The sequence below is a fragment of the Leopardus geoffroyi genome, chromosome C3, assembly GCF_018350155.1.
Source record: "Leopardus geoffroyi isolate Oge1 chromosome C3, O.geoffroyi_Oge1_pat1.0, whole genome shotgun sequence".
Taxonomy (NCBI): Eukaryota; Metazoa; Chordata; class Mammalia; order Carnivora; family Felidae; genus Leopardus; species Leopardus geoffroyi.
Genome location: NC_059338.1, coordinates 3,442,850 through 3,464,007, shown reverse-complemented (window position 1 = coordinate 3,464,007; position 21,158 = coordinate 3,442,850). Strand labels below are relative to the sequence as shown.

Here is a 21,158-nt window from a genome sequence, read left to right as displayed (position 1 = left end):
AGGGAAGATCTTCACGTCAGTTGAGATACATACATCGCTCCACCTCTAGAAACCTGTCAGCATCATCCCCTCTCCCTCTTGGCCCCCTCTTACCCTGAAGTTGAGAAATGGTGCGAATTTATGAATGCACAGAGAGAATGCTTGGAGGTTGGGAGCAGGACTGACCTTGTCGCTTGAGATATGCCTTTCCTGCGTCAAGAAGACCCAAGAGGAACTGCGGGCAGGTATCACTGAGAAGTGTGTGTATAATTTCATTGATCACATAGAACCGATTGAATAGTGTGCAGACTTCTTCAGTCCTTCTGCCTCCCTTTGGAGATGGCCACCATGACGTGTTCTGGAAGCTCATGAGATCTGATCCTTGATATGCAACCCTCACAAATCCTACTGATGCTTCTCCAGGGTGCAGCTCACAGCCTCCTTCCAATTGGACCTGAAACGGATCTGGAAAGAGAGCTTGTGAGATACAGGAATAGAGAAGGGAAAGTGTTGACACGAGGGGAGTGGAAGCCATGGACGGAAGAAGGAGAAGTTGAGGGTATTGGCAGGAATCAAGCAAAGTGTGCTTTGAGTGAAGGCTCAGAGAGAGGGGAAGTGGTGGTCACCGGAGGCAGAGGAGGAGGTGAATGCGGAAGAAACAAATGTTGGAGGAGTGACTGGAAGGGTGTGGGCAGAGAACAGGGAAGGCCTCCACTGGAGAGCTTGGATAAAATCATCCAGGGTGAGAAGAGACAAGTGGATACAGGGAACACATAGACAGAGGTCATTGAGGGGACTGAACAGGGAGAAAAGCACATTTCGAGGATCAGTCACAGAGAGAGGGAGAGGAGGATGTCCGGCTGCAGTCCAGGGAATGGGGTGGTCACTGCAGACACTACCGGAGGCCTCAGAGCACAGCCTGAGGTCAACGAGAGGAGGGGAAGGAGCAGAAGACATAAGGCTTTTCGAGAATCAGGGTCTGGCTTCTGCCACCGGAACAGACAGGTGTGATTCAGTTTTACGATGGGCAATCGAGAGGTTTAGCAGCCAGTGGAGGCTCTTTCCTGGAGGAAGAAGGAACTCATGGCAACACACACACCGGCCACCTCCATCCCTCCTGCCCTGGGGGACCTGAACTCACATTCAAGCTGCCATTGACTGACATGGTCCTGAAATACCTGAAGAAATCTAATGGAGTATGAATAGAATAACTTTTCCAGTTCCATGAACTTCTCGTTGCTGAAGTTGCCCCTGGACCAAGGCCGCAGGAAAATGAAAGCTCCGGTCTTGCTGTCCCAGCCATGAGTCTGCAGCTGTCCCAGCCAAGCTGAACCCTGATTTTGTGTCTGGGCACGGTTGTAAAAAGATGCGATCTGGATGGTTCGAAAAGTGATTGGCTCCTGGAAGTCTGTGCCAGAAGAACAGATAGACTGAGGAAGAGGAGGGCAGAGGGAAGGAGAGAGAATCAGCAAAAGGGGCCAGGGAGGGGCACCGAAATCTGGAGGACAGGGAGCCGTAGTTCCCTCTGGAGACACATGCTGCCCCAGAGCCCCGAGCTTGGCACCCACCATTCAGAAGAGCACAAGGCCCTGGGGTCAGGGAGGCTCAGGGAGGAACCAGGTGGACATGCCTCACTCCCCAGGAATGTGCTGGGGAACCCACACCATGTGTGCACACGCACACAGACACCAATGCACACACATACACACACACTCAGAGTTACACGTGATATGCACGCACATAGACACAGACGCAAACACAGACATACAGACACCCACCCACACACGTGCACACACGGCAGAAACACACAGAGGTACACACACAAGCACCTATACACACATACTCACACATATACACACATGCACACATGTACACAACAACATGTGTGCACACATGACACACATCACACAAATATAGACAAACACTCTTGCACCGACCAGGCAAGGCCACATCCTCACCATCGTCACTGTCACCACCTGGGACAAGAACCGTGAGCAACACCAGTTGCAACAACAGCATCTTTTTGCAGATGTTCTTTCTTTCTCTCAGAAAGTGGGTCTTTGGCGTCTGTTCTCACAAACCTCCCCACATGCAGCCCCTCTCTTCTGACTTCCTTCTCAACACACACGCCTGCCCTGAGTCTCCGCGACAATGCAAATGGGCTCCGCCCTCAACCCTGGACACCTACTCAGACTCTCACTTCCCCTCCGGATCTGACCCTGCTCTCTGGCTTCCAGCTTCCCCCTGTCACCAGCCTCCGTTGTGCTCCCTGAGGCCCTGATTCAGGCCCTGTTCAGGCTGGGGAACAAGTCTCATGTGGCATGGAAAAGGGACCCTACCTCTCGTGCCTTTTCTCCTCATCCAGACAGTAACCCATGAAGACACACGACTCCCCAGCACCCAGCCCCGGCCCCTGCTGTCAAGGTCTTGTGACCTTGGGACACCCCTCAAGGGCTTCCGTCCATGTCTCACTCCCACCCCAACCCATTCCCATCTATGCCTTCTCACTGTCTGCATTAAAATTCAAAATCAACCAGATGAATTTGAAGGTCACCTTCTTTTAATTGAGGAAAGGGGTCTAATCATGCAGATGACTTCCTCTCTTGGGGGATGGAGAGGGTCCATGTGAGAGAGGACCTCACTTGTGATGAACAGAGAATTCCTCAATGACGGGGGAAGACTTACATTTCTGGGGGAGGTTGGACTGCACTTAGGTTAGATTAAACAAGGTTTGGGGAGTTGGCCTGCCCAAGGCACCATTTTGAGTCCATGGGTTTCTTTTAACACTTACTCTATTTGCTTTTCCAAATTTCACCATGATTGCCTGTGTAACAGTATCAACAACCACCAGTTCACCATTATTTTTAGGGGAGAATCAGTTGCCATCAGAGAGACCACAGGGTATTGAAACATCTGAAGAATACCCCCTCAGTCGGACTTGCATTAATGTATATTCACTCACCAAACAGTCGCTTAACAGCTTCCTGGATCCAAGCACCTCACTACACGCATGACAATACAGTGTTCACAATGCAACCACTATTCAAGGAGCTTTTAGTCTACTTGGGAAGAAAATCACGTCAACCAAGAACTAACCATTTTGGTGTGCTGAGTTTTCTTTTAATGTGCAGACTCTAGACTCTAACAAACCTGCCTGAAACAATATTTACTAAAGTGGTGACCTTTACAGGTGTTTGCCCTCTCAGAATCTTGACTCAGTTGTTGGCTCAAGTGTTTCTAATCCCCTGGAACCGGATCCCAAATCCAACAGGGCCTGGCAAGTGGTAGGCGCTGGATGATTAACTCTGAGTGATTGAATAATTCAGTTCAGGCATCAAATTATTCTTAAAGGTTTTGGATTTCTTTGACATAAAAATGTTTTTAGTATCCAAAAGTATCAGTTGTAATCCTACTTGATGAACTCTGAATCTACACAGTTATCTTTTGGAGTCAAGCACGAAGTTCACACCGAGGGTCCTACGGCAAATCTACAACAAGAAATCATGGGAATTTATAGTGTGTGGACTTAATAGAGTGTTCTGGAATCGTGTACCCAGATTCCCTTCCTACTATTCCTGCTAGAATGTTCCATGCTTGTCTTATCATGAGTTGGCCGTGCTGGACATGCTGACCTTCTACTTCCATGGTGTTCTTAAGTGTTTAAAAGCCCTTAAGTATTTGTGCTTTATGTCATCTGGATAATGTGTTTGGGCTATTTGTCTTGTTATTTCTTGGATGACCAGTAAACTGAAATAAACTCAGGCTGTTGAGAAAGAGATAATATTTTTGGCAAGTTCAGACTGGAACATAGAAAATTGGAAAGAGCTCACTCCCACACATAAGATTTTGAAAAGCTGGATCGTCCAAATCACTTCTCTGGAATCCATCAAAGTTGAAGGGTGAGAGCAAGTTGTCAACCCCAAATCTAGGCAAATACAGACTCCTCCAAGGAAATCAGGGATTCAGATGCCAGAGACTTTATAAACCAGAATGAATAATTCAGCTACAATTGTTAACAAATGACTGAAGGCTCATTGAGGACTGGGAGGCCCTGAGAGTCACAGACTTAGCAAATTTGATATATCTCTAGGCTTTTGCCCATTGGCCTCCCAGGGTCCTGACAAACTGAAGTCCAGGATACAGACTAGAGAATTGCTTTCTGGTGGTACAAGCCTGAGGTCTGACAGCAGCTCCCTCCTTGAGAAGGGCAGGAAGGCCACCATCCCCCACACACAAAGGAGCCTTCACTGGGTGTGGGAAGGGCAGGGAGCCCCACTACCTCAGGGCACAGCGAGCCACTCTGCAGCTGGGGGGAGGGGCAGCGGGGGAAGGGACAGGAACACACCTTGTCCCAGACTAAGAGGCTCCATCTTCTGAGGCAAAGGGGGAACTCTCGGAAGGCCCAGTCCCCAAACTGAAACACAAAGCACCTGGCTGAGGATGGGACTGGACCAGAGCAGAGGTAGCACCCCCCTCTCTGTCCCAAGCAGACCAGCCAGCAGGGAACCAAGGGCAGCTCCTGCTGGTGGGGGTTCAAGACGATGAAGATACATGCCCTTGAGCCACATCCTGTTAGAAAAAGAAAATCTCAGACCCAAAATGATGTCATCAGCTGAGTTCCCTCCCTGGGACTTCATACCCAACTGAACAAACTACCACCACCCAGAAATGTAGCCTTACCCAGTCATCACCAGTAAATTTTTCTTTCCACAGAGCAATGAGTCTGTCACCTGGTTTCTCTCCAGCCCCCAAAGACAGATGAGGTCATGTGCATGATAAGAGCCCTTACTCTTCCCCCAAGAAAGAGGCCTGATTCCTGGAACAATCCTTCACATTTGCTGCTATCTCCCCGGCCCCACCCTCCCTCTATAAAAACCTTCCATTTGTACAACTTCTCTAAGTGCCTACCTGAGGGCCACATGAGGTGATGTGTGATTCATGCATCATTTAATAAAGCAATTATTGCTGAAATCTATAGGTTAAATTTTCTTATTTACCAATTCTAAAGTTTGGTTTGGATGATTAAATGTACATATCAAAAAAAAAAAAGCTTGGAGGACAAGATTATTCGTTATGTCTTAAACACCTGTACACACAGCTGCCTCTCATACATTTTAGAACCAGTCTTAGAGAACATGTTTACCATACAAATAGGAAAAGCTGACCGAGTCATGAATGAATGAATGAATGAATGAATGAATGAATGAATACATGTGTTGGGAAGAAATCCATGGAAAATTTCTTGCATTTTGAGTATTTAATGCCATTGCCATGACAGCTCCTGGTTCATGAAGGCTGGTGTAGCTTACCCTTCCATCTCTAGGAAGACCCTGGAGAAAATTTTTACCACTTATCCAGCAGCTGAACCAGCACTCGATTCCTGATCAGTGGTTTGTTAGAAACCCACAAAAACACCCAGGATAGGGATTGATCCAGATGTCAGTGTCAATAAGACAGGGTAAGAGTGTGACTGGTGAGGACACGTGAAGAAAAAGGCAAGCAGGCAAGAAAAAGAATAGAGGAATATTTTCAAGAATTGAAGGCAAGGAAGAGAAGAGTGAGGAAGAACACTGCAAGGAAGAGAGATATTATCCCAGCATCCCCAGGGGCCACGTCCACGTCCATCAGAGGGAGCACCCAATCACAAAGGACAGAAATCCACCTTTGTGGGCTGAAACCATACAGGAAATGAATGGGCTGATGGAACCGGGGATCCCAGGGTTATTGGGGCTCCAGTCCACTCTGCGGGTTTGTGCGTCTGCCTTCACTTTTGTGATGCTTTGGTTTTGTTGTCGCTTCTGTTTTCTGCTTCACGGGAATATGATGACAAATGAAAATTGTCCCTTTGTACAGAGTGCAGTTTTCTAGCCCCTGAGGAAGGATGGCTGGGAGGCCCCACGGGCCACATGGGCCTTTGCCAGCTCTGGCAGGTGCAGCAGAGCCTGTGATGTGACAAGAACAAAGGTCCTCCTGATGAAAGTCTTCCAACAGCTTCTCCGAGAGGACGGCCTGAAGAACGTCGGGAGCCCAGTGCACACGGCATGCAGGGAGCTGCAGGTGACGCTCAGGTCCTGAGCTGCCGAGCCTCAAGTGGCATGCAGCATTTTGAAGGAAAATGAAGAATTGGTCAAGAAAACCTGAATTCGAGCAAACCGTGAAAATTAACATTTTGTGTAGCTTTCATCCCACATTTGAATACTTTTAATTGCTGGGCAATAAACTCTGTTTTCTCCAAAAAAAAACCATAAAACGAAGTACACACTTGATGTACAGGGTGACGTGATGCCCACAACCACACTACCCCACCACCTCACATCTGGGTCCTCTCCTTTCTCTTTCTTTTCTCTTCTTCTCATTCTTGTGGTGAGAACACGTTGGATCCAACCTCTTGGAAAACTTCACATGTACAATTTCTCTGCCTTCTTGAATGCAGGTGTCATCCTCAGGCTTGCTGTTCTGCTGCTGAAAAATGGATTGTAGTTGTTTACGCTTCATACCCCGACCTTATCATCCGGGACAAGAAAGATCATCTCATTCTCTGCCATTGACCACAGGAATCAGAATGCCTGTGACCTGAGCCATCTGGAGCAGGTGCGTGGCCCTGAACCATCACTCTGGGCAAGGACAAGTGGCAGCTGTCTGATGATTGTCATGAACTGGAGGTTACCTGTCCATCCTTTGTCCTGTCACATTGTCAAAGATGCTTTCTCCTGAGGAAGTCAGGCTGATTAGAACCCAGGGCTACACACGAGGGTGGCGTCAACCAACCAAAAACCACAAGGTGGCCATGAGAGCATGACAGGTGGACTGGGCCCAACAGAAGCAGGCAAATAGTCCAATCTAGGGGAGAAGCTTGGTGAAGTGCCATGATTTGCTTTCCCCCTCCCAATATTTTTCACCTTTTCCATCCCTTCTATCTCAATGTTATTTTCCAGAAATGTCCACATGTGCAAACATCTGAACTACTACAAACCTGTCAGGAGGCAAAAGAAAAAGACGAACCTATGAAACTGACATAAATTCAACACAGGTATTTATTGAGGACATATTCCATGCAGTGGGGCTCCTTGCCAGAGATACAAATATTAAAAAGACATGGGCCTCACCTCTAAAGTCCTAAGAATTAGAAGGGAAAGGACCCTAACTGTTGGCAACAAGGGCTGGGGGTCAGGAATAGATTTGCAAGTGCAGGAAAACGTGGGGCTAATTCTCACAAAGCAAAGACTGCTTCCAGTTATGAATAAGGGACGGCTCACTGGAGGAAGTGATGTCTGATGCCTGTGACGCATGGACGTTGCTGGGACTTCATTATACTCTGAGATAATTTTGAGATTTAAGTCCCAGAGTCAGGTCAGAACAACAAATCCCCCTAAATTACACTTAACTCATCTTGACAACTGATCACTGGGCAGAAAGGAAAGACAACAGTCACATAGAGGCTTGCTGGTCCATCACCACTAAGCTGGGTTTAGGGACGTCCTGGTCCTGGGCTGCCGGGATCTCACTCCAAAGGGAGGCCAGTACACTGAGGTGTCTTGTGTGATTTCCTGGGAGGAACAGATTGGAAATCGTTCTGCAGCAGGGGGAGGTGAGGAACGTAGGGGGAACGGCACTGGGACGAGGAGGGCTGAGGACAGACAGGAAAGTGGGGAGACTCTTCGGAAAGTGCAGAAAGGTGGCTCCAGAGACTTACTGGCGCTTCCAGAGCCAGGAGGCAAGACCTGCCAGAAGCACCAGGGGCACGCTCACCACCAGGAAGACCAAGTCCACGGGGCGGTGCTGCTCTGTGGGTTCGGTGCACAGAGGGTGTCAATTCCCATCCACCCCGGGTTGACCTGCACCTTCCTGGTCCTTTTTGCTCCCGTCACCCTCTGCCTCACCAACCACCCTTCCTCCTTCTCGTTTCCCATCCCTGCTCAGAGATGGACCGTTCACCCAATCTCTGCTTCCTCCCACATCTACAGGACCCTCACACACAGCTCACCACTTCCTGGGTTACTAAATATATGTACTTTTTAGCCTGGAATCCTAGAATCCCAAGTTTCTCTTCAGGCTCTCCGGCTCTGAGGACCTGCCACCGTCTTTCCCAGAGGGGACCCCACCCTTTCTCACCCCAGTAGAAGACCATATCCTGGCCTTCTAGACTGCTGTGTCTCACTAGGCAAGACAGGTCGGCTGCCTCTCTGGCTTCCACATCCAAGGACGTCTGAAGATACCATGTCCCGTCAGCATGGGGCAAGACGTCGCCTCGTCGGGTGCCCTGGTGCTCCTGGTCACCCCGCATCCACGTCACCCACACTGGCTTTGGGTAGAAGCCAGAGACGTGGCACACGAGGAGCAGATGGCCAGATCCCGGACTTGGGCCAGTGGACAGCCAGGCCTCTGGCCTCACTGCAGAGATAGGACAGGCATTCTCAGACTGAGAGGGAAGATCTTCACATCGCTTTAGATACACACATCTTTCCACCTCTAGGAACCTGTCACCATCATCCCCTGACCCTCTCGGCCCCTACTCCACCAAATTTGAGAATATGGTGCAAATTTATGAGTGCACGGAGAGATAATGCTTGGAGAGAGGGAGCAGGACTGACTTTGTCGCTGAAGGTCTGCCTTCCCTGCCTCAAGAAGACCCAAGAGGAAATGGGGGCACATGTCATTAATATTTGCTTGTATTCGTAAGTTGACCACATGGTACTGATTGAACAGTTTGCAGACCTGCTGAGCTCTCCTTCCTCCCTTTGGAGATGGCCACCATGACGTGTTCTGGAAACTCACAAGATCTGGTCCTTGATACGCAATCTGCATGAAGCCTGTTGATGCTTCTCCAAAGTGAGAATCGCAGCCTCCTGCCAGCTGTACCTGAAAGGGATCTGGGAAGAGAGAATGTGAGTTACAGGAAAGGGAGAGGGAAAGAGATGAAAGGAGATGAGTGGAAGCAAAGGACAGAGGAAGCAGAGGAGAAGTTGAGGGCATTGGACAGAATGGAACAAAGTTTGGTTTGAGTGGAGACTCAGAGGGGAAGTGGTGGTCGCTGGAGGCAGAAGAAAGGTAAATTACTGAGAAAGGAACACATGCTGGAGGAGAAACAGGAAGGATGTGGGCAGAGAACAAGGAAGGGCTCCACGGGGGAGCTGTGATAAAATCATCAAGGGTGAGGGAAAGGCAGTGGGCAGAGGGAACACATAGACAGACAAATGTCTCTGATGGGACTGAATGGAGAGAAAAGCACATTTCAAGGATCAGTCACAGAGTGAGGAAGAGGAGAGTCTCTGGCTGGAGGCCAGGGAATGGGGTGGTCATGGGAGACTCTGGTGAGAGACAGGAGAACACAGACTGATGTCAAGGAGCGAAGGGGAAATAGCAGAAGGCGTGAAGCTTTTCAAGTTCGGGGTCTGGCTTCTGCCTCCTGAACACACGGGTGTGATTCTGTTTTATGATGGGGAGTCGAGAGGTTCGGCAGCCAGGGGAGGCTCTTTCCTGGAGGAAGAAGGAATTCATGGTGACACACACACAGGCCACCTCCATCCCACCTGTCCTGAGGGACCTGAGCTCACATTCAAGCTGCCATTGACTGGCATGGTCCTGAAATACCAGAGGAAATCTCGTGAAGAATGTGTGAAATGACTTTTCTTGTTCCATTAGCTCCTCATTGCTGAAGTTTCCCCTGGACCATGGCCACAGAAAAATGAAAGCGCCCGTCTTGCTGTCCCAGCCACGAGTCTGCAGTTCATCCAGCCAAGCTGAGCCCTGATTCTGTGTCCAGGAACGGTTGCAAAAGGATGTTGTCAGGATGGTTCGAAGAGAGATTGGCTCTTGGTAGTCTGTGCCAGAAGAACAGATAGACATTGGGAAGGAGAGAGAATGCCAAAGAAAGTTGCCAGGGAGGGGCCCAAAAATCTAGAGGACAGGGAGCCGTTCTTCTCTCAGGAGACATGTGCTGCCCCAGAGTCCCAGGTTTTGTACCCAATTGTTCAGAAAAGTAGAGGGTCTTGGGGTCAGGGGTGCTCAGGAAGGAGCCAGGCTGATACCACTCACTCCCCAGATGCTAGGAACCCACACCCTGGTGCCCACATGCACAGACACAAATGCACATATGTACACACACACAGAGTCGCATATGTATGCACAAACATACACACATATGCAAAAAGATGTATAGACACATGCAGACACACCGAGACACAAACAGGCACCTATATGCACATACTCATACATACTTACACACCCATGCAGACACACAAGCACATGTACACTTGCAGACACACTTGTGCACCCACAAAAACACACAGGACACATACGAACACACACAGGTATGCATATGTGTGCATGCACACTTTACACCCACTGAGCAGGACCACCGTCCTCACCATCGTCACTGTCACCACCTGGGACAAGAACTGTGAGCAACGCCATTTGCAGAAACATCTTATTTGCAGATGTGCTTTCTTTCTCCCGGAAAGTGGGTCTTTGGCGTCTGTTCTCACAAACCTCCCCACACGCAGCCCCCCTTCTCAACACACACGCGTTCCCTGAGTCTCCACCCTCAACCCTGGACACCTACTCAGGCTCTCACTTCCCCTCCGGGTCTGACCCTCCTCTTGGCTTCCAGCCTCCATCCTGCTCCCTGAGGCCCTGATTCAGGCCCTGTTCAGGCTGGGGAACAAGTCTCGTGTGGCATGGAAAAGGGACCCTACCTCTTGTGCCTTTTCTCCTCATCCAGACAGTAACCCATGAAGACACAACGACTCCCCAGCACCCAACCCTGGACCCTGCTGTCACCCTGTCCCTCGTGCCCTTGGGTCACTCCCCATGGACTTCCTTGCCTGTCTTACCCCTTCTGCAACCTATTCACATCTCTGACTTCTCACTGTCTGTGTTCAAATACAAAATGAAGCAGCTTGATTTAAAGGTCACCTTCCCTTAACCGGGGGGACAGGAGTCTAATCATGCAAATAATCTCGCCTTCTTGGGGGATAGAGAGGGTCCATGTGAGAGAGGACCTCACTTGTGATGAACAGAGAATTCCTCACTGACGGGGGAAGACTTACATTTCTGGGGGAGGTTGGAACTGCAGTTAGGTTAAGTTAAACAAGGTTTGGGAAATTGGTCTGACCCAAGGCACCATTTTGAGTCCATGGGTTTCTCTTAATACTTGTTCTATTTGCTTTTCCAGTTGTCCCTTGATTGCCTGTGTAACAGTATCAACAACCACCAATTCACCAATGTTTTTAGGGGAGAATCAGTTGCCATCAGTGAGACCACAGGACACTGAAACATCTATGAATACTGGTGTGAGGTGACATCTCATTGTGGTTTTGATTTGCATTTCCCTGGTGATCAGTGATGTTGAGCATATTTTCAAATGTCTGTTGGCCATCTGGATTCCTTCTTCAGAGAAACTTCTATTTATGTCTTCTGATTATTTGTCCTTTTGCTGTTGAGTTGTACAAGTTCATGATATATTTTGGATACTAATCCTTTATCAAACATGTTATTTGTTAATACCTTCTCCCATTCCATAGGCTGCCTTTTAGTTTTGTTGATTGCTTCCTTTGCTGTGCAGAAGCTTTTTATCTTGATGTAGTTTCCATAGCTTATTTTTCTTTTGGTTTCCCCCGCTTCCAGAGACATAATAAGTTAGAAATAAGTTTCTGTGTGTAATGTCAGAGACATTACTGCCTGGATTTTCCTAGGATGTGTATGATTTCAAGTCTTACAGTATGGTATAAGAAAGTGGTCTAGTTTCTATCTTTTACATGTGGCTGTCCCATTTTCCCAACACCATTTGTTAAAGAGACTTTCTTTTTCCCACTGCATATTCTTGTCTCCTTTGTCAAAGATTAATTGACCGCAAGATCGTCAGTTTATTTCTGGACTCTGTAGTCTCTTCCATTGGTCTCTGTGTCTACTTTTGTGCCAATACCATACTGTTTTGATTACAGCTTTGTAGGCTAACTTGAAATGTGGAATCGTGATTCCCCCAGCTTTGTTTTTTTCCCCCAAGATTGCTTTGGCCATTCAGAATCTTTGGTGCTTGCACACAAATTTAGGATTGCTTGTTTCAGTTTTGTGAAAAATGCTGTTGGTATTTTGAGAAGCATTGCATTAAATCTGTAGGTTGCTTTGCATAGTATAGCCATGTTCCCAATATTTGTTTTTCCATTCCATGAACCTGGAATATCTTTCCCTTTCTTTGTGTTACCTTCACTGTTTCATCAATGTGTTATAGTTTTCAGAGTACAAGTCTTTCACCTCTTTGGCTAAGTGTATTTCTAGATATGTTATTATTTTTGGTGCAACTATAAATGGGATGGTTTGCTTAATTTCTCTTTCTGCTGCTTCATTATCTTTGTATAGAAATGCAAGGGACTTCCCCATACTGATTTTGTATCCCATGACCTTACTGAATTCATGTATTGGTTCTGGTTGTTTTGGGGAAGAGTCTTTAGGGTTTCTATATATATAGTATTGTGTCATCTGCAAATCGTGAATATTTTTCTTCTTCTTGGCCAATTTGGATGCCTTTTAGTCTTTCTCTTGTATGACTGCTGTGGCTGACACTCCCACTATTATGTTGAATAAAAGTGGTGACAGTGGAGAGTGGACATCCTTATCTTCTTCCTGACTTTAGGGGAAATGCTCTCAATTTTTCACCATTAAGTATGATGTTAGCTGTGGGTTTGTTATACATGATATTTATTATGTTGAGTTATGTTACATCTATATCTATGTTGTTGAAGGATTTTATCATCAATAGATGTTGTACTGCGTCAGATGATTTTTCTGCATTTATTGAAATGGTCATACAGTTTTTATCCTTTCTCATGGTGTCATATATTGTGTTGATTCATTAGTGAATACTGAATGACACTTGTACAGCAAGAATAAATTCCATGTGATCATGAGGAATGAATTTTTAATATATTGTTGCATTCGGTTTGCTAATATTTTGTGATGGATTTTGGATCTTTGTTCATCAGAAGTGTTGGCCTGTAGTTCTCTCTTTTTGTAGTGTCTTTAACTGCTTTTGGTATCAGGATAATGCTGGCTTCATGGAATGAATTTGGAAGATTTTCTTCCTCTCCTATTTTGTGGAATAGTTGAGAAGAATAGATATTATTTCTTCTTTAAATTTTTGGTAGAATTTTCCTGTGAAGCTGTTGTTCCTGGACTTTTGTTTGTTCAGAATTTTCTCTCTACTGATTCAATTTCATTGCTGGTAACTGGTCTGCTCAAATTTTCTATTTATTCCCACTTCATTTTGGGGGATTATGTGTTTCTAAGAATGTATCCATTACTTATAGGTTGTCCAGTTGGAGGCCTATAATTTTTCATAAAATTCTCTTAAAATCCCTTGTATTTCAGTGGTGTCAGTTATTGCTTCCCCTCTTCATTTCTGATCTTGTGTATTTGAGTTTGTTCTATTGCTTGCTCTTTTTTTAATGAATCTGGCTACATTTTTATCAATTTTTGATCTTTTAAAGGACCACCTCCTGGTTTCATTGAACTGTTCTTCTGTGTTTTTTCTTCTATATCTTTATTTCTGTTCTAATATTTATCTTTTTCCTTTCTTCCACTGCTTTTTGTTTTTATTTGTCCTTTTCCTAGCTCTTTTAGTTGTATGGTTAGGTTGTTTCTTTAATAATTATCTTGCTTCTGGGGTGCCTGAGGCTCAGTCGGTTGAGCGTCCAACTTCAGCTCAGGTCATGATCTCGTGATCTGTGAGTTCAAGCCCTGTGTCCGGCTCTGTGCTAACAACTCGGAGCCTGGAGCCTGCTTTGGATTCTGTGTCTCCCTCTCTCTCTGCCCCTCCCCGCTCATGCGCTGTCTCTTTCTGACAAAAATAAATAAAACATTTAAAAATTTTTTTAATAATTATCTTGCTTCTTTAGAGAGCCATGTATTGCTATAAACGTCCCTCTTAGAACTGCCTTTGCTGCATTTCAAACTTTTGGGCCATTGTGTTTTCATTTTCCTTTGTCTCCATGTATTTTCTGTATTTCCTCTTTGATTTCCTGTTTGACCCATTCGTTCTTTAGTAGCATGTTATTTAACCTCCATGTATTTTATGTTTTTTCCAGATTTTTTTTCTTGAGTTTCATGTGTAGTTTCATATTGCTTATGTCAGAAAAAGATGCTTGGTATGATTTTGATCTTTTTTAATTAATTGAGACTTGTTTTGTTGCCTAATATATAATATATTCTGGATAAGCTTCCAGATGCACTTAAAGAGTTGTGTATTCTGCTGTTTTAGGATGGAATGCTCTGAATGCATCATTTAGATCTATCAGATCCAAGGTGTCATTCGAAGCCATTGCTTCTTTGTTGAATTTCTGCTTGGATGGTCTGTCCATCAATGTCATTGGGGTGTTAAAGTCTCCTACTATTATTGTATTACTATGGATTACTTCCTTTATTTTTGTTACTAGCTGATTTATGTATTTGGGTGCCTCCATGTAGGGTGCAGAAATATTTACAATTGTTATATTTCTTGTTGGATTATTCCCTTTAGTGGTATATAGTGTCTCTCTTTGTCTCTTGGTACAGTTTTTATTTTAAAGACTATTCTGTGTGATACAAGTATTGCTACCCTGGCTTTCATTTCACATCCATTTGCTAGATAAATTCTTCTCCATGCCTTCACTTTGAATCTGCATGTGTCTTTAGGTCTGAAATGAGTCTCTTGTAGGCAACATAGAGACAGAACTTGTTTTTTTATCTATCTCATCACACTATGTCTTTGGATTAGAGCATTTAATCCACTTACATTCAATGTATCTAGTGATTGGTGTGTATTTATTGCCCTTTTATTTACTCCTTTTGTGGTTGTTTTTGTATTCTTTGTTTCTTTCTCCTCTTGCTCTTTTCCTCATGATCAGTTGGGTTCTTTAATGATATGCTTGGATTGTTTCCTCATTATTTTTTGATAGCTACTCCTAATTTTTTTATTTATAGTTTTCATTCAGTTTCTACATAATATCTTCTTCATATAGCAGTCAATATGAACTTATTGGTCACTTCACTTAGAGCCCATTCTTTATTCCTCACCCTCTCGCAGCCCCCCACTTTTTAGGTATGTGGTGTCATACTTTACGTCCTTTTATTTTGTAAATTCTGTGACTGATTTTTATGGATATCCTTATTTTTACTGCTTTTGTGCTTACTTCACTTTTGGTCTTTCCTTTCTACTCACGGTCTCTTTTAATATTTCTTGTACTGATGCTTTGTGGTCATTAATTCCTTTAACTTTTGTTTGTCTGGAAAAATCTTCATCTCTATTTGTATTCTGAATGATAGCCTTGGTGGGTAGAGTACTCTTGCTTGCAGCTCTCATTCCTTCAGCAGTTGGAATACATCATCACACTCCTTCTGGCCTGCAAAGTTTCTGCTGAAAAATCAGCTGATAGCTTATGTGTTTCCCTTGTATCCAACTGTCTTCTTTTCTCTTGCTGGTTTTAAAATTCTCTTTCATCATGATGCTTTGTCATGTTCATTACTACGTGTCTTTTTTTTTTTTTTTTTTTTTAATTTTTTTTTTTTCAACGTTTATTTATTTTTGGGACAGAGAGAGACAGAGCATGAACGGGGGAGGGTCAGAGAGAGAGGGAGACACAGAATCGGAAACAGGCTCCAGGCTCCGAGCCATCAGCCCAGAGCCCGACGCGGGGCTCAAACTCACGGACCGCGAGATCGTGACCTGGCTGAAGTCGGACGCTTAACCGACTGCGCCACCCAGGCACCCCAATTACTACGTGTCTTGATGTGGACCTCCTTGCGTTGATTTTGTGGAGGCTCTCTATGCCTTCTGATTCTTGATTTCTGTCTCCTTCATCAGATTTGGGAAGATTTATGCTATTATTTCTTCAAATGTCCTCCCCCCTTTCTTTCTCTTCTCCTTCTGTGATTTTGATAATTCCGATGTTACTATGCTTAATGGTATCTCTGAGTTCCATAAGTCTGTTTTCATTTTGTTTTTATTTTCTCACTCCTGTTAAGCTTGATTGCTTTTCATTACCCTGTCCTCCAGGTTGCTGATCCATTCCTCTGCTTCCTATAGTCTACCCTTCATTCCATGCGTGTATTTTTAATTTCATGTATTGTGCTCTCTTTCTCTGATTCTTTTTTATGTTTTCTCTCTCTTTGTTGAGGGTCTCATTGAGGTCCTCCTCTATTTTCTCAAGTCAAGAGAGTATCTTTCTGACAATTACTCTAGATTCTCTGTCAAGGAGGAGTTAAGACAACAGACTAATAGGGGAACCCCAAGCTTGCCTCATATCTGAACACAGTTAGATGAATATCAAATCATTTGAATACCCAAGGAATTGATTTGAGAACGGAGGGAGCAACAATGCAGTGGAGGTAGAAAAGTGACCACATCATAAAAGGTAAAAGCTGCAAAGAGTTGATATGGGGGCCAAAACATCTGTGGGTGTTGCAAAGGGAGGGAGCCTTGATCATGGAGAGAGGAGAGAGCAGAGACAGTGTATGAGGGACAGAGAGAGAGAGAGTTGAAAGTCCCTGCAGGGGATTTCACAGTAAGAACCCTTCCCCAAAACCACTGACTGGGAAAAGAAGAGGGCTTGACCATCATGAGTTTTTATAAGAGCAGAGTGTACAGTCTAAAGTTTTGGAGGCCCACACCATCTCCAGTGTCCTGCCTGGTGGGTTTGGTGGTGCTCCAGTGAGGAAGGAGGGTAGAGACCAGAAATGGTCAGCATAGTCTGAGTATGTCCTGGGGAGAAACAGCTCCCAAGCATTTGGGAGAAGTGGCACAGCCTTTCTGGGGACAGAAACCTGGTAGGCACCAATGTGCTGCCCTATTCACTGGCATAAGAACATAGACACCAGCTAAGGCAAGCAAACCTTAATGCCAGATTTTTGCTGAGTTTGATCATAAATTCTGAAATGCTACAGAGTCATGCAACCGATATCTGGGGCAAACTGTCAAACAGCAAAAGCACAACAGACTCCCCCACAAGATTAGCACAAGTCCACACTAATCTCTAAACTTTGGAGTTTTGTAACCCAGCTGTGTGTCTTAGAGAAAACACAGGATGGGACACCTGGGTGGGTCAGTCGGCTAAGCATCTGAGTTTGGCTCAGGTCATGATCTCATGGTTCATGTGTTCAAGCCTGGCATCAGACTCTCTGCTGTCAGCATGGTGCCTGCACAGATCCTCTGTCCCCTTCTCTCTGTGACCCTCCTCTGCTCTCAATCTCTCTCTCTCTCTGTCCATCAAAAAGAAACATTTATGAGGAGGAGGAGGAGGAGGAGGAGGAAGAAGAAGAAGAAGGAGGAGGAGGAGGAGGAAGAAGAAGAAAAAGAAGAAGAAGAAGAAGGAGGAATAGGAGGAGGAGGAGGAAGAAGAAGGAGGAGGAGGAGGAAGAAGGAGGAGGAGGAGGAGGAGGAGGAGGAGGAGGAGGGTGGAGGAGGAGAAGAAGAAGAATTGTGCTGTGACAGACAGACAGCTCTGACACAGTCAGGGTGAAGGCAGACATCTAGAAGAAGCCAGGGGCATAAGAGTGGTGATTATTTGCTCTTCTGTGAGGGCTTCCCAAAGAGTGGCAGGCACCAGGTTCTCACTCTGGGGATGAGAGTGGGGCGATGCCATTCACCCCCCTTCAGCACTGTTTAGTCTCAGTAAGCAAAACAGTGCCACCCAGGGGAGGCTGGAGCCTCTGATACCAAGCCCCACCCTCCTGGACCCAGCAGATGCATTCTCCACTAGGACAAGTCCCCCTGAGAATCAACACAGATTGCCCCTTTCCCAGAAGACAAGCATAAATACCTCTCACATACCAAGTCTACTGATCATAGAGTGCTACAAAGCACTCTGTGAATCCAGCTTCCTTTTTATTGTTTTTTTTTTTTTACTTTTTTATTTTATTAATTTATTTTTTTCTTATTTTTTGATCAAACTTCTTTTAAAAAGAAGACCAAAACACACATAGTATATAGCTTCCCTTTTTAGTTTTATTAATTATCATCATTATTTGGATCTAGCTACTTTAGCAAGCAGACCAAGACACATATAGGATTTAGCTTCCTTTTATTTTTTTTTTTATTTTTGGAATTTTTCTTAATGTACCCATTACTCACAGGAACAGAAATAATATAGACTTCATTAACAAAAAAACAAAAAACAAAAAAGCAGTGACCCAGACTAAATGACAAGATGGAGTAATTCACCCCAAAAAGGAACAAGAAGAAGAAACAGCCAAGTATTAAATCAATACAGATACAAGTGAATCGTTGGAACCAGAATTTAAAACAATAATCATAAAAATTCTATTTGGTCTTAAGGAAAGTATAGAAGACATCAGAGAGTCCCTTACTGTAGAGATAAAAGAACTAAAACCTTTTAGGAAGAAATTTAAAAATGCTATAACTGAGATGCAAAGCTAAGTGGATGCAATGACAATGAGGATAGATGATGCAGAGAAACAAATAAGCCAAATAGAAGATAAAATTATGGAAAATGATGAAACTGAAAGAAAGTGGGAAATAAAGGTATTGGATCATAAATGTATACTTAGAGATCTCAGGAACGTCTTAAAGCATAATAACATTCATATCATAGGAGTCCCAGAAGATGAGAAGAAAAATGAGCAGAAGGTTTATTTGAACAAAGTATAGCTGAAAACTTCCTTAATCTGGGAAAGGAAACAGACATCAAAATTCAAGAAGTGCAGAGAACTCCTATTAAATTCAACCAACCTGGCCATCACCAAGACATAGTCAGACTCACAGAAAACACAGACAAGGAAAGAATCCTGAAAGCCACAAGGGGGGAAAAAATCCCTTAATCTATAAAGAAAACAGAGCAGGTTTGCAACAGCTCTGTACATAGTAATGCCGCAGGCCAGAAGGGAGTGGCAAGATAAATTCAATGTGCTAATTCAGACAAATGTGCAGCCAAGAATACTTTATCCAGCAAGGCTGTCATTCAGAATAGGAGATATAAAGTGTTTCCCAGACAGACAAACAAAGACTCAAAGATTCATGATCACTAAATCAGCCTTGCGAGAAATATTAAAGGGGACTCTTAGAGTGGAGGAAAGGACCAAGCAACAAAGACTAGAAAGGAACAGAGAATACCACCAGAAATGCCAATTTTACAGGCAACACAATGGCACCAAATTCATCTCTATCAATAATCACGATGAATGTAAAGAGAATAATGTTCCAATCAAAAGACATAGGTTATCAGAATGCTTAAAAACAAGACCCATTTATGGGGCGCCTGGGTGGCGCAGTCGGTTAAGCGTCCGACTTCAGCCAGGTCACGATCTCGCGGTCCGTGAGTTTGAGCCCCGCATCAGGCTCTGGGCTGATGGCTCGGAGCCTGGAGCCTGTTTCCGATTCTGTGTCTCCCTCTCTCTCTGACCCTCCCCCATTCATACTCTGTCTCTCTCTGTCCCAAAAATAAATAAACGTTGAAAAAACAAGACCCATTTATATGCTGCCTACAAGAGACTCATTTAATACCTAAAGACATCTGCAGATTGCAAGTGAGGGAACGGAGAATGATCTGTCATGCAAATGGATGTCAAAAGAAAGCCAGAGAAGCCATACTTATACAAGACAAACTAGATTGTAAACCAAAGACTGGAACAAGAGATGAGGAAGTGCATTGTATCATATATAAGGGGGTCTATCCATCAAAAAGATCTAATTTAACTACTTATGCCCCCACTGTGAGAGCACCCAAATATATAAAACAATTAATGACAAACGTAAAGAAACTCACTGATAATAATACCATAATAGTAGGAGATATTAACACTCCACTTACAACAATGGACAGGTCATATCTAAGTAGAAAATCAACAAGGGAACAATGACTTTGAATGACACGCTGGACCATATGGACTTAACAGATAATTCAGAACATTCCATCCTACAACAGCAGAACACACATTCTTTTCAAGGGCAAAGAGTACATTCTCCAAAAGAGATCACATGCTGAGTCACAAATCAGCCTTCAACAGGTATAAAATATTGAAACCATACCATGCATATTTTTAGACCCCAACACTATGACACTTGAAGTCAACCACGAGAAAAATTTTGTTAAGATCACAAATACATGGAGAATAAACAACATTCCACTAAATTTCCCAGAAAATTAAAGATGAAATAAGAAAAATACACGGGAGCAAATAAAAATGAAAAGACGACAGTCCAAAACCTCAGGGATTCAGTAGTGGCAGTCCTAGAGGGTAGTATATTGCAATACAGGCTTATGTCAAAAGAAATAAAATACTCAAATACACAGCTCAATATCACATCTAAAGGAGCTAGAAAAGGAATAGCAAATAAAGCTTAAAGCCAGCAGAAAGGGGGAAATAAAATATATTAGAGCAGAACCGAACAATATAGAAACAAAGAAAAACACGGGTAGAACAGATCAAAAAAACTATGAGCTGGCCCTATAAAGAATTAATAAAATTGATAAACTCTAGCCAAACTTAGCAAAAAGAAAATAGAAAGGACCCAAATAAATAAAATCACGAATTCAAGAGGAGAGATCACAACCAACATCACAGAAATACAAACAGTTATGAGACTACTATGAAAAATGATATGCCAACAAGCTGGACAATCTGGAAGGAATGGAAAGTTCCTAGAAACAAAACGGGAAGAAATAGAAAATTTGAACAGACCCATATCCAACAACAACAAAAAAAAATTGAATCACTAATAAAAAATCTTTCACCAGACCAAGGGACAGAGCCAGATGGCTTCCCAGGGGATTTCTACCAGACAATTAAAGAGTTAATACCTATTACCACAAATTGTTCCAAAAATTGGAAAGAAAACTTCCAAACTCATTCTAGCAAACCAGCATTACCTTGATTCCAAAATCACACAAAGACTCCACTGAAAAAAGAGAATTGTAGGTCAATATCCCTGATGAACATGGATTCAAAAATTCTCAACACGATAATAGCACATCAAATACAATAACACATTAAAAGAATTATTAACCACAATCAAGTGGGATTTATTCCTGGGTTGCAAGGCTGGTTCAATATTCGCAAATCAATCAGTGTGATATAGCACCTTAATGGAAAAAAGGATAAGAACCATACGATCATCTCAATAGATGCAGAAAAAGCATCTGACAAAATACAACATCCATTCATGGTAACAACCTTCAAAACAGTAGTGATAG

The 21,158-nt window shown here is 44.1% G+C and overlaps 2 protein-coding genes across 8 annotated transcripts in view; both read right to left on the bottom strand.

Moving 5' to 3' along the window:
- Positions 1–21,158, bottom strand: part of LOC123585986 (T-cell surface glycoprotein CD1a-like) — a 96,657-nt gene that overhangs the window by 1,379 nt on the left and 74,120 nt on the right. For 2 of the 6 annotated variants that reach the window (XM_045454768.1, XM_045454769.1), the window contains exons 1-3: positions 5,823–6,872; positions 1,121–1,387; positions 166–444 (exon numbers count right to left, since the gene is read on the bottom strand). In XM_045454768.1, the coding sequence (XP_045310724.1) occupies positions 166–444; positions 1,121–1,387; positions 5,823–6,147 (871 nt within the window). In that variant the 5' untranslated portion in view covers positions 6,148–6,872. Of the gene's footprint in view, positions 1–165; positions 445–1,120; positions 1,752–1,937; positions 2,064–5,822; positions 6,873–21,158 lie in introns of those variants that run through there. The other 4 variants (XM_045454771.1, XM_045454775.1, XM_045454772.1 and 1 more) reach the window with 4 other exon arrangements.
- Positions 6,996–10,467, bottom strand: LOC123585990 (T-cell surface glycoprotein CD1a-like). Of its 2 annotated transcripts, XM_045454790.1 has the most exons (6): positions 10,347–10,467; positions 9,534–9,800; positions 8,571–8,849; positions 8,092–8,370; positions 7,673–7,763; positions 6,996–7,526 (listed from the first exon to the last, which is right to left on the bottom strand). In XM_045454790.1, the coding sequence occupies exons 1-6, from the start codon at positions 10,402–10,404 to the stop codon at positions 7,481–7,483; spliced, it is 1,020 nt and encodes a 339-aa protein (XP_045310746.1). In that variant the 5' UTR covers positions 10,405–10,467; the 3' UTR covers positions 6,996–7,480. The 2 variants fall into 2 exon arrangements, with proteins under 2 accessions (XP_045310746.1, XP_045310745.1); XM_045454789.1 differs by lacking the exons at positions 9,534–9,800; positions 10,347–10,467 and having other exon boundaries at positions 8,571–9,527.

What these genes read in the sequence shown, in the direction of transcription:
- LOC123585990 (XM_045454789.1), bottom strand. Translation starts at nt 9,210, where the DNA reads ATGTGCTTTTCTCTCCATTCAGTCCCATCAGAGACATTTGTCTGTCTA. An exon ending in GGCAGACCTTCAGCGACAAA is followed by an intron (nt 8,371 to 8,570) that starts GTCAGTCCTGCT and finishes CTATCTCTGCAG; the next exon opens with TGAGGCCAGAGGCCTGGCTG. An exon ending in TCCTGGCTCTGGAAGCGCCA is followed by an intron (nt 7,527 to 7,672) that starts GTAAGTCTCTGG and finishes TGTTCCTCCCAG; the next exon opens with GAAATCACACAAGACACCTC.